Here is a 12,593-nt window from a genome sequence, read left to right on the forward strand (position 1 = left end):
AGGAAGGACTGACAAAATTGGGAGAATTCAATGTTCATGCCCCCAGGATGCAGACTCCCCAAGCGGAATATGAGGTGCTGTTCCTCCAATTTCCGGTGTTTCTCGCTTTGGCCATGGAGGAGACCCAGGACAGAGAGGTCGGAGGCGGAGTGGGGGGGGGGGGGAGTTGAAGTGCTGAGCCACCGGGAGGTTAGGTTGGTTAATGCGGACCGAGCGGAGGTGTTCGGCGAAACGATCGCCCAACCTCCGCTTGGTCTCACCGATATAGATCTGCTGACATCTAGAGCAGCGGATGCAATAGATCAGGTTGGAGGAGATGCAGGTAAACCTCTGTCGCACCTGAAACGACTGCTTAGGTCCTTGAATGGAGTCGAGGGGGGAGGTAAAGGGACAAGTGTTGCATCTCTTGCAGTTGCAGCAGATGGCTTGTTTCCTTTATCATCGTTAATTTTTTGCATATCTTTCAGTCATTTGTTCTACATCAGTCTATCCCACCCTTTGCCCTGACTCTCAGTCTGAAGAAGGGTCTCCACCCCAAAGCTTCACATTCCTTTTCTCCAGAAATGCTGTCTGGCCCACTGAGTTACTCCAGCTTTTTGTGTCTATAACAATATGATATTCAGTTCAAATTATTTGGAAGCATTTTTCAATTCAAGGTTAGACCAACAACCTAGAGGAGACAAGGATTTATTTTTCAACTACTGTAATCCAGGAAATCTGATGTAAACTGAGAAGCAAAGTCATATGGTTCTAAGTGAGTACATTTGTCAAAGATAGACACAAGGTGCTGGAGTAACCCAGTGGCTCAGGCAGCATCTCTGGAGAAAAAGGATAGGTGACATTTTGTATTGGGACACTTCCTCTGACCTGAAAGTCACCCATTCTTTTACTCCAGAGATGCTGCCTGACCCACTGAGTTACTCCAGCACTTTGTGCCTATCTTCGGTATAAACCAGCGTCTGCAGTTCCTTTCTACCCAAGTGCATTTGTCAGCTGCACCATCACAAACCATCTACTTCAAGATTATGATTGGACATGGAGATAAAGGAGGTGCTAGATTAAGGCCATTTTATCCTATACTTAGTCCATACGTTCTTTCTTTCCTCTTTCAGCTGTGTCCATTATTCTTGTGAAGCCACCGACTGCCAGGAGCTGAAGCTTAACAACGCAGTGCTGAATTGTACAGGGGCTGGCCACTACAATGGGGACCAGTGCACCGTATCCTGCAAGGAAGGCTTTGTGTTTCACCAGCGCAGAGATGAAGAGAGCACCAAAGGGCAGGTCAGTTGGCACTCTTTATATGTTTGAGACGAAGCCCAGCAAAAAATTCTAATATTGCACTTGGCTATCGAGAAATAACTAAAACTCTGAACTTGTTATCTACCGGTTTAGCGGTCTTTCTATTTGCACAAAAAAACGGTTCGCGATAGGGCTACGATTTTTCGCCAGTTCACTCACCGTTCTCCTGTGCCGCGAGTCCACCAAGCTTCGTTCCGATGGGTTGAATGTCGTAAAAGTTTGCGAGGTTTAAAAATCTCAAAAGCCACTTGTGCGCAGATCGATCTCTTCACCTGCCAGTCAGCAGAGCACGGATTAGTCTCTTCCTCTGTCACTCCCCGGGACGGTCCGCCCCTTCCTGTGCCATCGCATCTTTACTGGAGCTGAGGAAGGCTGGCGGAGGTTTCCAACTGGACTTTCAGAGGGACCCGAAGCAGCCCAGCCCAGCCCAGCCCAGCCCCCAGCCCAGCCCAGACCAGCCCAGCCCAGCCCAGCCCCCAGCCCCGCCCTGAGCCGAACCCAACCCAGCCCCGCCCAGAGCAGCCCCGCCCCGATCAGTCCCCGCCCGAGCAGCCCCGCCCCGAGCAGCCCCGCGCCCCCAGCCCCGCCCCAGCCCCGCCCCGAGCAGCCACGCCCCGAGCAGCCCCGCCCCGCCAGCCCCGCCCCGATCAGCCCCCCCGAGCCCCGATCAGCCCCGCCCCCGCCCCGAGCCCCGATCCCGCCCCGATTAGCCCCGCCCCGAGCAGCCCCCAAGCAGCCCCGCCCTGAGCCGAACCCAACCCAGCCCCCCGAGCAGCCCCAGCCCAGCCCAGCCCAGCCCAGCAGCCATGCCCCGATCAGCCCCGCCCCGATCAGCCCCCGCCCAAACCAGCCCCGCCCAGAGCCGAACCCAACCCAGCCCCGCTCCGTGCAGCCCCTCCCCAATTCTCCGCCCCGCCCCCAAGCCAACCCAGCCCAGCGTAGGAGACCCAGCCTAACCCGGAGTCAGAGATGTCGCCAAATGGAAAGCGGAGAATCTGATCCTGGGGAAAGGAGAACGACCAGCGCCCGCAGTGAGTTCCCATCGTACCGCCAATTCCAGCCACTACCCCTCTGGTCCACCTCGCTGGCTCCACACCGCCCCTCCCCCGTGATGCCCCCCCTCTCCCCCATGGCTCTTCCCCTGTCTTTTCTCCCACTCCCCCCCAGCTAAACACCCCCCCCCCCCCCCCCCCCCCCCACACACAGCACCCCTGCCCACACACTCCCCCCCCCCCACACACATACACACCCCGCTGCCCACACACCTCCCCCCCTCTTCCCCCCCATACACCTCCCTGTCCACACACACCCCTCCTCCCCTCCCACACCACACCCCTGCCCGCTACACACCCCACTTCCCTCCCCTCTCCCTTCACACATGAAGAGGAGGGGGAGGGAGTCCTCATAAACGAGGGGGAATGAGCCACGCCTGAGCACTAATGCCCCTGTCCCACTTAGGAAACCTGAATGGAAACCTCTGGAGACTTTGTGCCCCGGCCAAGGTTTCCGTGCGGTTCCCGGAGGTTTTTGTCAGTCTCCCTACCTGCTTCCACTACCTGCAACCTCCGGCAACCACCTGCAACCTCCGGGAACCGCACGGAAACCTTGGGTGGGGCGCAAAGTCTCCAGAGGTTTCCGTTCAGGTTTCCTAAGTGGGACAAGGGGCATGTTATTTGGGGCTATGGGTGAGAGGTGGAATATTGCGTTGGGGAATGGGTTGCGTTGGGGGGACCAGGCCTCCCGAGTAAATGTGACTCACAGTGGGTCCCACTTAGTCTAGTATCCCATAAAAGCTTTCTTGAGCCTGTTGACACTTGTGGAAGCCATGTTCATCCTGCGACCCTCTCGAGTCCATTCAACATTTCAAGGGAATAACTGGAAATGACAGTACAAATGGTTGTAAGAAGGGTCTCGACCCAAAACGTCACCTGTTCCTCCTATCCAGAGATACTGCCTGTCCCACTGAGTTACTCCAGCATTTTGTGTCTTGTCTTTAGTGCTGGTTGCAAGCTGGTTTGAAAATTTTCAAGTAGACTGCTGGAAATATTGTTTTTTTTACACAGAGGGTGGTGAGCATTTGGTGGTTGATGGAGATACGATTGTAGCATTTAAGAGACTTGTGGCACATGGATGTGTAATGAATAGATATGGATTATATGCAGCCAAATAGGTGTTTGCCTTGGCATAATATTCAGCACAGATTTTGGTCTATGTTCTATGTAAAATCGATTATATGTAACACATTAAGACGCTCCTAAATTATACATATTGAATTAAGAAGCTCGTAAATCCACAAAGTCATTGTATTACAAAAGACTTATCGAGTGAAACTTCACATTCCCCAGACAATTGATCATTTTGCAACCACCAGCTTGCATAGAAGGGCAATGACCTGCCCATGGGGAAAACATCACTGCTGGGCAGCTGGGAGAAATTCATCACAGGTGTTTCAAGTTGATCTTTTCAGGCCGACTGAATTCACTGGTTGGCTTTGACCACAGAGGCAGCGGAGAAGGCCTAGAGATGGCTCTGGATCAGGAGAGGAGATCCATGTGCAGGAGCGAGTGCTACCTGAACACAAGTCGTGGTCTGGTCAACCATGGCTGGGTTGCCTGGGTGAAGGTGTCTGATGTTGAAAGACCCGAAACACCCAACGACCCCAGTTTTCATCACTGATGATGTGTTCAGGAGCATCTATAGATGTATTTGTATCAAAATGACCAATGAGAGGAAATGCTACCTAGGACGGCAAGACACGATCTTAATCATAGAAAGATACAGTCTGGAAACAGTCCTTTGGCCCATTGAGTCCACAGTACGTTGATCACACATTAATCCATTTAAAAAACAAATTCTCCGCATTTTGGGGGGCCTGGTGGTCTAGCGGTGGTGCTACTGCCTCATAGCGCCAGAGACCCGGGTTGCATCCTAACTACCATCTGACCATCAGCCCGAAACGTTGCCTATTTCCTTCGCTCCATAGATGCGGCTGCACCTGCTGAGTTTCTCCAGCATTTTTGTCTACCTTTGATTTTCCAGCATCTGCAGTTCCCTCTTAAAACTCCAAAGTACAGGCGCTCTCTGTACGGAATTTGTACGTTCTCATCGTGACCTGCGTGGGTTTTCTCTGAGATATTTGGTTTCCTTCCACACTCCAAAGTTGTAGAGGTTAATTGGCTTGGGTATAAATGTAAATTGTCCCTAGTGTGTGTAGGATTGTGTTAATGTGCGGGGATCGCTGGGCCTGTTTCCGTGCCGTACCCTCTAAACTAAACTAAAGTTCACCACTCACCTGCGCAACAAGAGCAGTTTTCAATGGCCAATTCATCTGCCGCATTTTGGGGATGTGAGAGGAACCCGGAGCACCTGGAGGAAGCCCATGCGGTCTCACAAGGAGAACGTGCATACTCCACACAGACAGCACCCAAGGTCAGGATTGAACCCATGTCTCTGGTGCGGTGAGGCAACGACTCTATTATCTTTGCCACTTTTCCCTATTTGCCAAGTTGGTTTTTCTCTTATTGATCAGTTCAGGCAGGGGACAGAACCATTTTGTTATTTATCCTTGTCTGGCCATCAAAACATGGGGTGTTCCTGTCTGTCAAAGCGTTTATGTTCATATCCAATGACTTGTTACGTGAGACCACTTGTTTCTAAAATATAACTTAAATGCATACCAAGCTCAAATATTAGCTTCTTATATTTTACTCCTGGGTCCCTGAACAAGTCGGCTCACAGCTGTTTTAAGTTGGCATACTCTTTAAAACTGTGTATAAACTGCCAACTGAAGGCAGCTGTGTGTGTGCATACGGAACAAATCAGGTTCTTGTTTTCAGTTGCTCTAACTTGTATTTTGGATCCGTGTGGCTAACTGGAGCCTCATCATTTCTCTGATACATAGAAACATAGAAAGTAGGTGCAGGAGTAGGCCATTCGGCCCTTCGAGTCAGCACCGCCATTCAATACGATCATGTCTGATCATCTAAAATCAGTGCCCCGTTCCTGCTTTCTCTCCATATCCCTTGATTCCTTTAGTCTAACTAACTCTCACTCTAACTCTCACTTGAAAGTGAATTGGCCGGTAAACAAAAAAGCTGGAGAAACTCAGCGGGTGCAGCAGCATCTATGGAGCGAAGGAAATAGGCAACGTTTCAGGCCGAAACCCATCTTCAGTGAATTGGCCTCCACTGCCTTCTGTGGCAGAAAATTCTCCAGATTCACAACTCTCTGGTTGAAAAGGTTTTTTTCTTATCGCGGCAGCAAATTGTTGCAAAGTCGACTGAAGTACCCTCGGACATTTTCATCAGGGCGTCTTTCTAGCCTGATGAAAAATGTCCACGAGTAAAAAAGGTCGTGAATTAGGTCGTGAAAGTGGGACAGGCCCTTAATATTGAAGTAGCTATCTTGTTTTTGCAGGGTAACATTTGCTGCCCCTGCAACATCACAATGAGATATTCACTTTATGATGTAGGATTTAAATTCTGCTTCATTTTATTTTATTTTAATTTTGAGATACAGTGCGGAAACAGGCCCTTCGGCCCACCGGATTCGTACCGACCAGCGATCCCCCGCTCATTAACACTTTCCTACCCACTCTAGCAGGCAATTTTTATATTTACCAAGCCAATTAACCTACATACCCACACGTCTTTGAAGTGTGGGAGGAAACCGATGGTCTTGGAGAAAACCCACGCAGGTCACGGGGAGAAGGTACAAACTCCGTACAGACAGCAGCCGTAGTTGGGATCGAACCCAGATCAAGGGCTGCAAGGCAGCAACTCTACCGCTATGCCACCGTGCCACCTTACTTCCTAATCTCATCACCTGACCTACAAGGTCTGGATAATCCTAGGACCATTTGGCCCACAATGTTTACACCGAACATGATGGCAAAGTAAGATATCTGTCCTGGAAACTATCTGACAGATAGAAGGGACCAGGATTTTGCTACCTTGAATGACGTCTGAATTCAACAAAGCTCATACCAGAAGGACCCAAAGTGCTGGAGTAACTCAGCGGGTCAGGCAGCATCTCTGAAGAACATGGATAGGTGACGTTTTGGGTTCAGACTCCGAGTCTGAAATCTGAAGAAGGGTCCCGACCAGAAATATCACCTATCTATGTTCTCCATGGATGCTGCCTGACCCGCTGAGTTACTCCAGCACTCATGTCCTTATGTGTATTAACCAGCATCTGCAGTTCCCAGTTTCTACTAGTTATCGTGTAGGAAGGGATTACAGATGCTGGTTTATCTTGCTGATAGACACAAAAAGCTGGAGTAACTTAATGGGTCAGGCAGCATCTCTGGAGAAAAGGAATAGGTGACGTTTCAGGTTGGAATCTTCCTTCAGACTTAAACATCAGAAGGGTTCCGACTCGATCCGCCACTATCCAGGTTCTCCAGAGATGCTGCCTGACGTGCTAAGTTCATAAGTGATAGGAGCAGAATTAGGCCATTCGGCCCATCATTTGTACTCCGCCATTCAATCGTGGGTGATCTATCTCTCCCTCCTGAACCCCATTCTCCTGCCTTCTCCCCCGTAAACCCCTGACACCCATAATTATCAAGAATCTGTGTATCTCTGCGTTAAAAATATCCATTGACTTGGCCTCCACACCCTTCTGTTACTCTAGCACTAAGGGGCCTGTTCCACGAGCATGTCACTGCATGCGGCAAGCGGGACCAAACCGGAAGCGGGGGCCGCGCGGAGGTCGAGTGAGTGACGTGAAGTTCGCGTGTGATATACGGGACCAGCTTCGCACAACTCCATACGGCTCCTGCGATGGAAGTGGGACCGGCCCCGCGAGGCCGTACGGCTCAAGCCACCACGCGAGGTCGCTCTTGCCGCATGGAGTCGCAAGCTCGTGGGGCAGGCCCTTTAGCTACTCCAGCATTTTGTCTCTAAGGCCCGCATGGTTCCGTTCCCAACTTGTTTCTTGCTGTGAAAGTCTCGGTGAGGCAGAGGGCTGGCAATGCCCGTGGAACTATACACGGCAAAGGTGGTGAAAGCAGAGCCCTGAGCTAAAGGCTGAATGCTGAGATACTGGATTCTCCATCGCATTGCCATTACAGGGACAATGACTGTCAACGGAGAAACAATAACCGTGAGATGTTTCCCCTGTAGGATTACAGAGAAAACAATTTTTGCGACTATCAATTAGAGTTAATATATTCAAAGGCTTTAAAACCCAGAGGAAAGGGAAAATATAAATTAGTGATTTCCAAAAGACATTAACATTCAGGGTCAACCAGTCATTTGAAGCCCAACTGTAGCTAATTAAGACAGATGTTTTGGTGTAGGCCTCAGCCTCTCCACAGGGAGCTGTTTGGGCCTGAAGAGCATGTGCAGGCTTTGCGCGCGCGAATGCTGCCTTTGCAGTCCACTGGGTTTCTGCAGATTGAGCAGAGCAAAGCATTTAACGGAACAGTTTGCAGACTGAGAACTGTGATCTACCGCAGAACAACTTCCATAGCGCGGCCCTTACACTTCACAACATTTATCCTTTTGGAAGAAAAAAATAAGAAGAAATTTGTGAGCCAGGCATCAGTTGACATCAGGTCATTGTTTAGTTCAAAGATGCAGCACAGAAACAGGCCCTTCGGCCCACAGAGTCATCGCCGACCAGCGATCCCCGCACACGAGCACTATCCTACACACAGTTTACCAAAGCCAATTAGCCTACATACCTGTACGTCGTTGGAGTGTGGGAGGAAACCGGAGCGCCCGGAGAAAACCCATGCAGGTCACGGGGTGAACGTACAAACTCCGTACAGACAGCGCCCGTAGTCAGGATCCAACCAGGTTCTCTGGTGCTGTGAGGCAGCAACTCTACTTGTCACCCCTCGTACATGTAGTAAGAACTGTGGACAATTTAGAATCAGTGCAGATAGGTTTTCTTTTTAAACTGAAATAATCTATACTACTTCCACACCAATTTAGCACCAAATCTGTTTATAAGAAGCAACTCAATGCTAAAAGTCACCTGTGCTGCCAAAAGATAGTCACCAGGAACTGAGGATGCAGGATTTGATATTTCAAACTGTTATGAGTGACAATGCTAATGTATGAAGCTCTGAGGACGAAGACTCTCAGTACAGTTTTGGTCTCCAAATCTGAGGAAAGACATTATTGCCATAGAGGGAGTACAGAGAAGGTTCACCAGACTGATTCCTGGGATGTCAGGACTTTCATATGAAGAAAGACTGGATAGACTCGGCTTGTACTCGCTAGAATTTAGAAGATTGAGGGGGGATCTTATAGAAACTTACAAAATTCTTAAGGGGTTGGACAGGCTGGATGCAGGAAGATTGTTCCCGATGTTAGGGAAGTCCAGGACAAGGGGTCACAGCTTAAGGATAAGTGGGAAATCCTTTAAAACCGAGATGAGAAGAACTTTTTTCACACAGAGAGTGGTGAATCTCTGGAACTCTCTGCCACAGAGGGTAGTTGAGGCCAGTTCATTGGTTATATTTAAGAGGGAGTTAGATGTGGCCCTTGTTGCTAAGGGGATCAGGGGGTATGGAGAGAAGGCAGGTACGGGATACTGAGTTGGATGATCAGCCATGATCATATTGAATGACGGTGCAGGCTCAAAGGGCCGAATGGCCTACTCCTGCACCAAATTTCTATGTTTCTATGTCTATGTGTATCGCCACAGGATGCTTCTTCACAGGGAACGTTGTACTATCCTGGTTACCCGTCCACATTTTACGGTTAACCACTCCCATCCGAAGTAGGGTCTTGACCCGAAATGTCACCTATTCCTTTTCTCCAGAGATGCTTTAGTTTAGTTTAGAGATGCAGCGCGGAAACAGGCACTTCGGCCCACCGAGTCTGATTCCCTGTACACCAACACTATCCTACACCCACTAGGGATAATTTACAATGAAACCAAGCCAATTAACCTGCAAACCTGTACGTCTTTGGAGTGTGGGAGGAAACCGGAGCACCCGGAGTGAACCCACACGGGTCACAGGGAGAACATGCGAACTCCTGACAGACAGCACCCGTAGATAGGATCGTGCCCGGGTCTCTGTCGCCGTAAGGAGGCAACTCCATCGCCTGTCCCGCTGAGTTACTCCAGCATTTTTGTCCATCTTCAGTGTAATCCAGCATCTGCAGTTCCTTCCTACACACAGTGCCTTAAGTCAGGTAGCTAAGACATTTGCCTGTCTGTGTGGCAATGTGACAGACTAGTGTTTCTAAATATAAACTCTCAAAGCGGAGAGCCTTCGATTTGTGAAGTATGTGCGCATTTTATTTTTATTACCGTACTGACGCACTCCTAAAAACTGTCAGAGAGCAATGGCACATCTTTAAATCATTAAGTATAAGGTTTCTTTTATTGGCTGTGTACTAACAGTGTTTCTTTTAACTGTACGTTTTTTTTCCCTCACAATTTAAACTATTTTACAATTTGAATAGTTCAGTTTCTGAGTCGCTTTCTGCATACTTCGGTGTTCTTGAGTGGGCCATTAGTTCTTAAAGGGGTATGTACGGTCCTTGAAGAACTGTCCGATGTACCTGGTTATTTTGTAATAACACAGTCGCATAAATCACGGGTATTAGAAGGGGCTGCTCCTCAAGTTCAGGTTGCGTTTTAGTCCCACGATTTTGATATTTGGGCATGAGTGGGGAGGGTCGATTGGGAGTATTTGCTCTTGGGCCTGGACAAGATGGCCATCCGCGGGTCCAGGCAGCGGGCAGTCGATGGTCGCACCAGAGTCGGCTGCCCGTCCCTCTTCCGGGCTTACAGTATATCCGTGCTTTCATTGTCACTGGAGAGGGAAGACACAGTGTCATAGAAACATAGAAAATAGGTGCAGGAGTAGGCCATTCTGCCATTCGGCCCTTCGAGCCTGCACCGCCATTCAATATGATCATGGCTGATCATCCAACTCAGTATCCTGTACCTGCCTTCTCTCCATACCCCCCGATCCCTTTAGCCACAAGGGCCACATCTAACTCCCTCTTAAATATAGTCAATGAACTGGCCTCAACTACCTTCTGTGGCAGAGAATTCCACAGATTCACCACTCTCTGTGTAAAAAATGATTTTCTCATCTCGGTCCTAAAAAACTTCCTCATTATCCTTAAACTGTGACCCCTTGTTCTGGACTTCCCCAACATCGGGAATAATCTTCCTGCATCTAGCCTGTCCAACCCCTTAAGAATTTTGTAAGTTTCTATAAGATCCCCCCTCAATCGTCTAAATTCTAGCGAGTACAAGCCAAGTCTATCCAGTCTTTCTTCATATGAAAGTCCTGCCATCAGTCTGGTGAACCTTCTCTGTACTCCCTCTATGGCAAGAATGTCTTTCCTCAGAATAGGAGACCAAAACTGTACGCAATACTCCAGGTGTGGTCTCACCAAGACCCTGTACAACTGCAGTAGAACCTCCCTGCTCCTATACTCAAATCCTTTTGCTCCCCGAGGACTCTCGAGACCTTCTGTGAATGCTGATCGCTGCTGGGATACTCGACCCGAAGCATCGGCCATTCCTTCTCTCCAGAGATGATGCCTGTCCCACTGAATCACTCCAGCTTTTTGTGTCTATCACCAATGTAATATATTATTATGCGTACCGAGGTACAGTGAAAAGGTTTTGTTGCATGCTCACCAGTCAGCGGAAAGACCACACATGATTACAATCGAGCCGCCCACAGTGCACAGATACAGGATAATGGGAATTGCGTTTAGTGCAAAATAAAGTCCTGTAAAGTCCTATTAAGAATAGTAGTCCGATGGTCTCCAATGAGGTAGATAGTAGCTAATGATGGTCCTCTAGATGTTGATAGCATGGTTCAGTTGCCTGATTACAGTCGGGAAGAAACTGTGGATTTTAGTTAACCAGTGGTCTTCAGTTAATTGGACTTTAGTACATTTGAATTTTGCAACCACCGCAAAAACTCCACTTGTCCCTCACACCCCATAGATCTTTCTCTCCCAATTTAATGCAGTAATGTTCCTTCAAACCAGTCTCTCTGATCAACTTCAGTATCATCCTTAAGGCCACAAAGTGCAGGAGTAACTCAGCGGGTCTGGCAGCATCTATGGAGACCATGGATAGATGAGTCAAAAGAAGGGTCCCATCCTATGACATTACCTATTGGTGTTCTCCAGAGGTGCGGCCTGGCCCGCCGAGTTACTCCAGCACTTTGTGTCCTTTAGTGCAAAACAGCATCTGCAGTTCCTTGTTTCTACACTACTCAATCACCCATCCCCATATTGCCCACATGTAAAGAGACACAGAGTGCTGGAGTAACTCAGCGGATCTGGCAGCATCTATGGAGATCATGGATAGGCGACGTTTCGGGTCAGCACCTGAATGAAAAGTCCCCATCCAAAATATCACCTATCCATGTTCTTCAGATATGCTAACTGGCCTGCTGTGTTTGAAGAAGGGTCTCGACCCCAAAACGTCACCTATTCCTTTTCTCCAGAGATACCATCTGACCAAATGAGTTACTCCAGCTTCGAGTCTATCTTCGAGTTATTCCTGCACTTTGTGTTTCTTTTTGTAAACGAGCATCTGCAGTTCCTTGCTTTCTCATATCGCTGTCATTTCTTGTTTGATGGATGCTTCTTCGGATATTTCAGTGACTTTAATCCAGATCACTTCTGTTCACAAAGTTACAAGGAATATAACCTTTTAGCACTGATATCCCCGTGCAGTTAAAATATCATTTGCAAAAGAAAGCCCTGGTGAAATACATGGCTGTGCACACTGTTGAGAAAGATTAATATTTTGTGACGTTTATGTTTGTGTCTGGCTGGTATTATGTATTTGAACCCTGATTTACTTTTGCAGTTCACTCTCCCTTGAGAGTCAATTTGCGGGGCAGATATCATCGTTGCTATCAAATTTCTTCTGTCATTAAGAAAACCACAGTCTGCCATAGTGGCAAAACTGTTTCCAGAATAAATAACCAAAAAGCTAGGTAAATATCAGCAACTGAGAAAGAAACACTTTTATGTGACCTCCATAATATCCAAGTAATTACTAAGGTCTGGCAGTTTCAAGGAATGTACTGCACAACAATAAATAGGGAGTTCTGGAGGAACGAACTTGAGTGGCCACCAAAAACGCAACTCGTTATCAAGCAACATAATTATATTAGGAGGGGGGGGGGAAAAGGAAATCTTTCAGCCTTGTTCGTAAATTAAACAAATCTCGATAAGGAAGGCAAACAATTTAGCTACTTGAAGTGCATTTGCAACAAACGTCAGCAGCAGAGTTGTGTCGGACGGAACTGCAGATGCTGGTTTAAACCGAAGATAGACACAAAAAAA

The 12,593-nt window shown here is 48.3% G+C and overlaps 1 protein-coding gene across 1 annotated transcript in view; it reads left to right on the plus strand.

The window, feature by feature from the left end:
- The window catches only part of LOC129711801 (pappalysin-1-like), a 241,752-nt gene that overhangs the window by 133,571 nt on the left and 95,588 nt on the right, over positions 1–12,593 (plus strand). The window contains exon 15 of the mRNA XM_055659738.1: positions 1,113–1,281. Within this exon, the coding sequence (XP_055515713.1) occupies positions 1,113–1,281 (169 nt within the window). The remainder of the gene's footprint in view (positions 1–1,112; positions 1,282–12,593) is intronic.

The sequence above is a fragment of the Leucoraja erinacea genome, chromosome 31 (assembly GCF_028641065.1).
Source record: "Leucoraja erinacea ecotype New England chromosome 31, Leri_hhj_1, whole genome shotgun sequence".
Taxonomy (NCBI): domain Eukaryota; kingdom Metazoa; phylum Chordata; class Chondrichthyes; order Rajiformes; family Rajidae; genus Leucoraja; species Leucoraja erinaceus.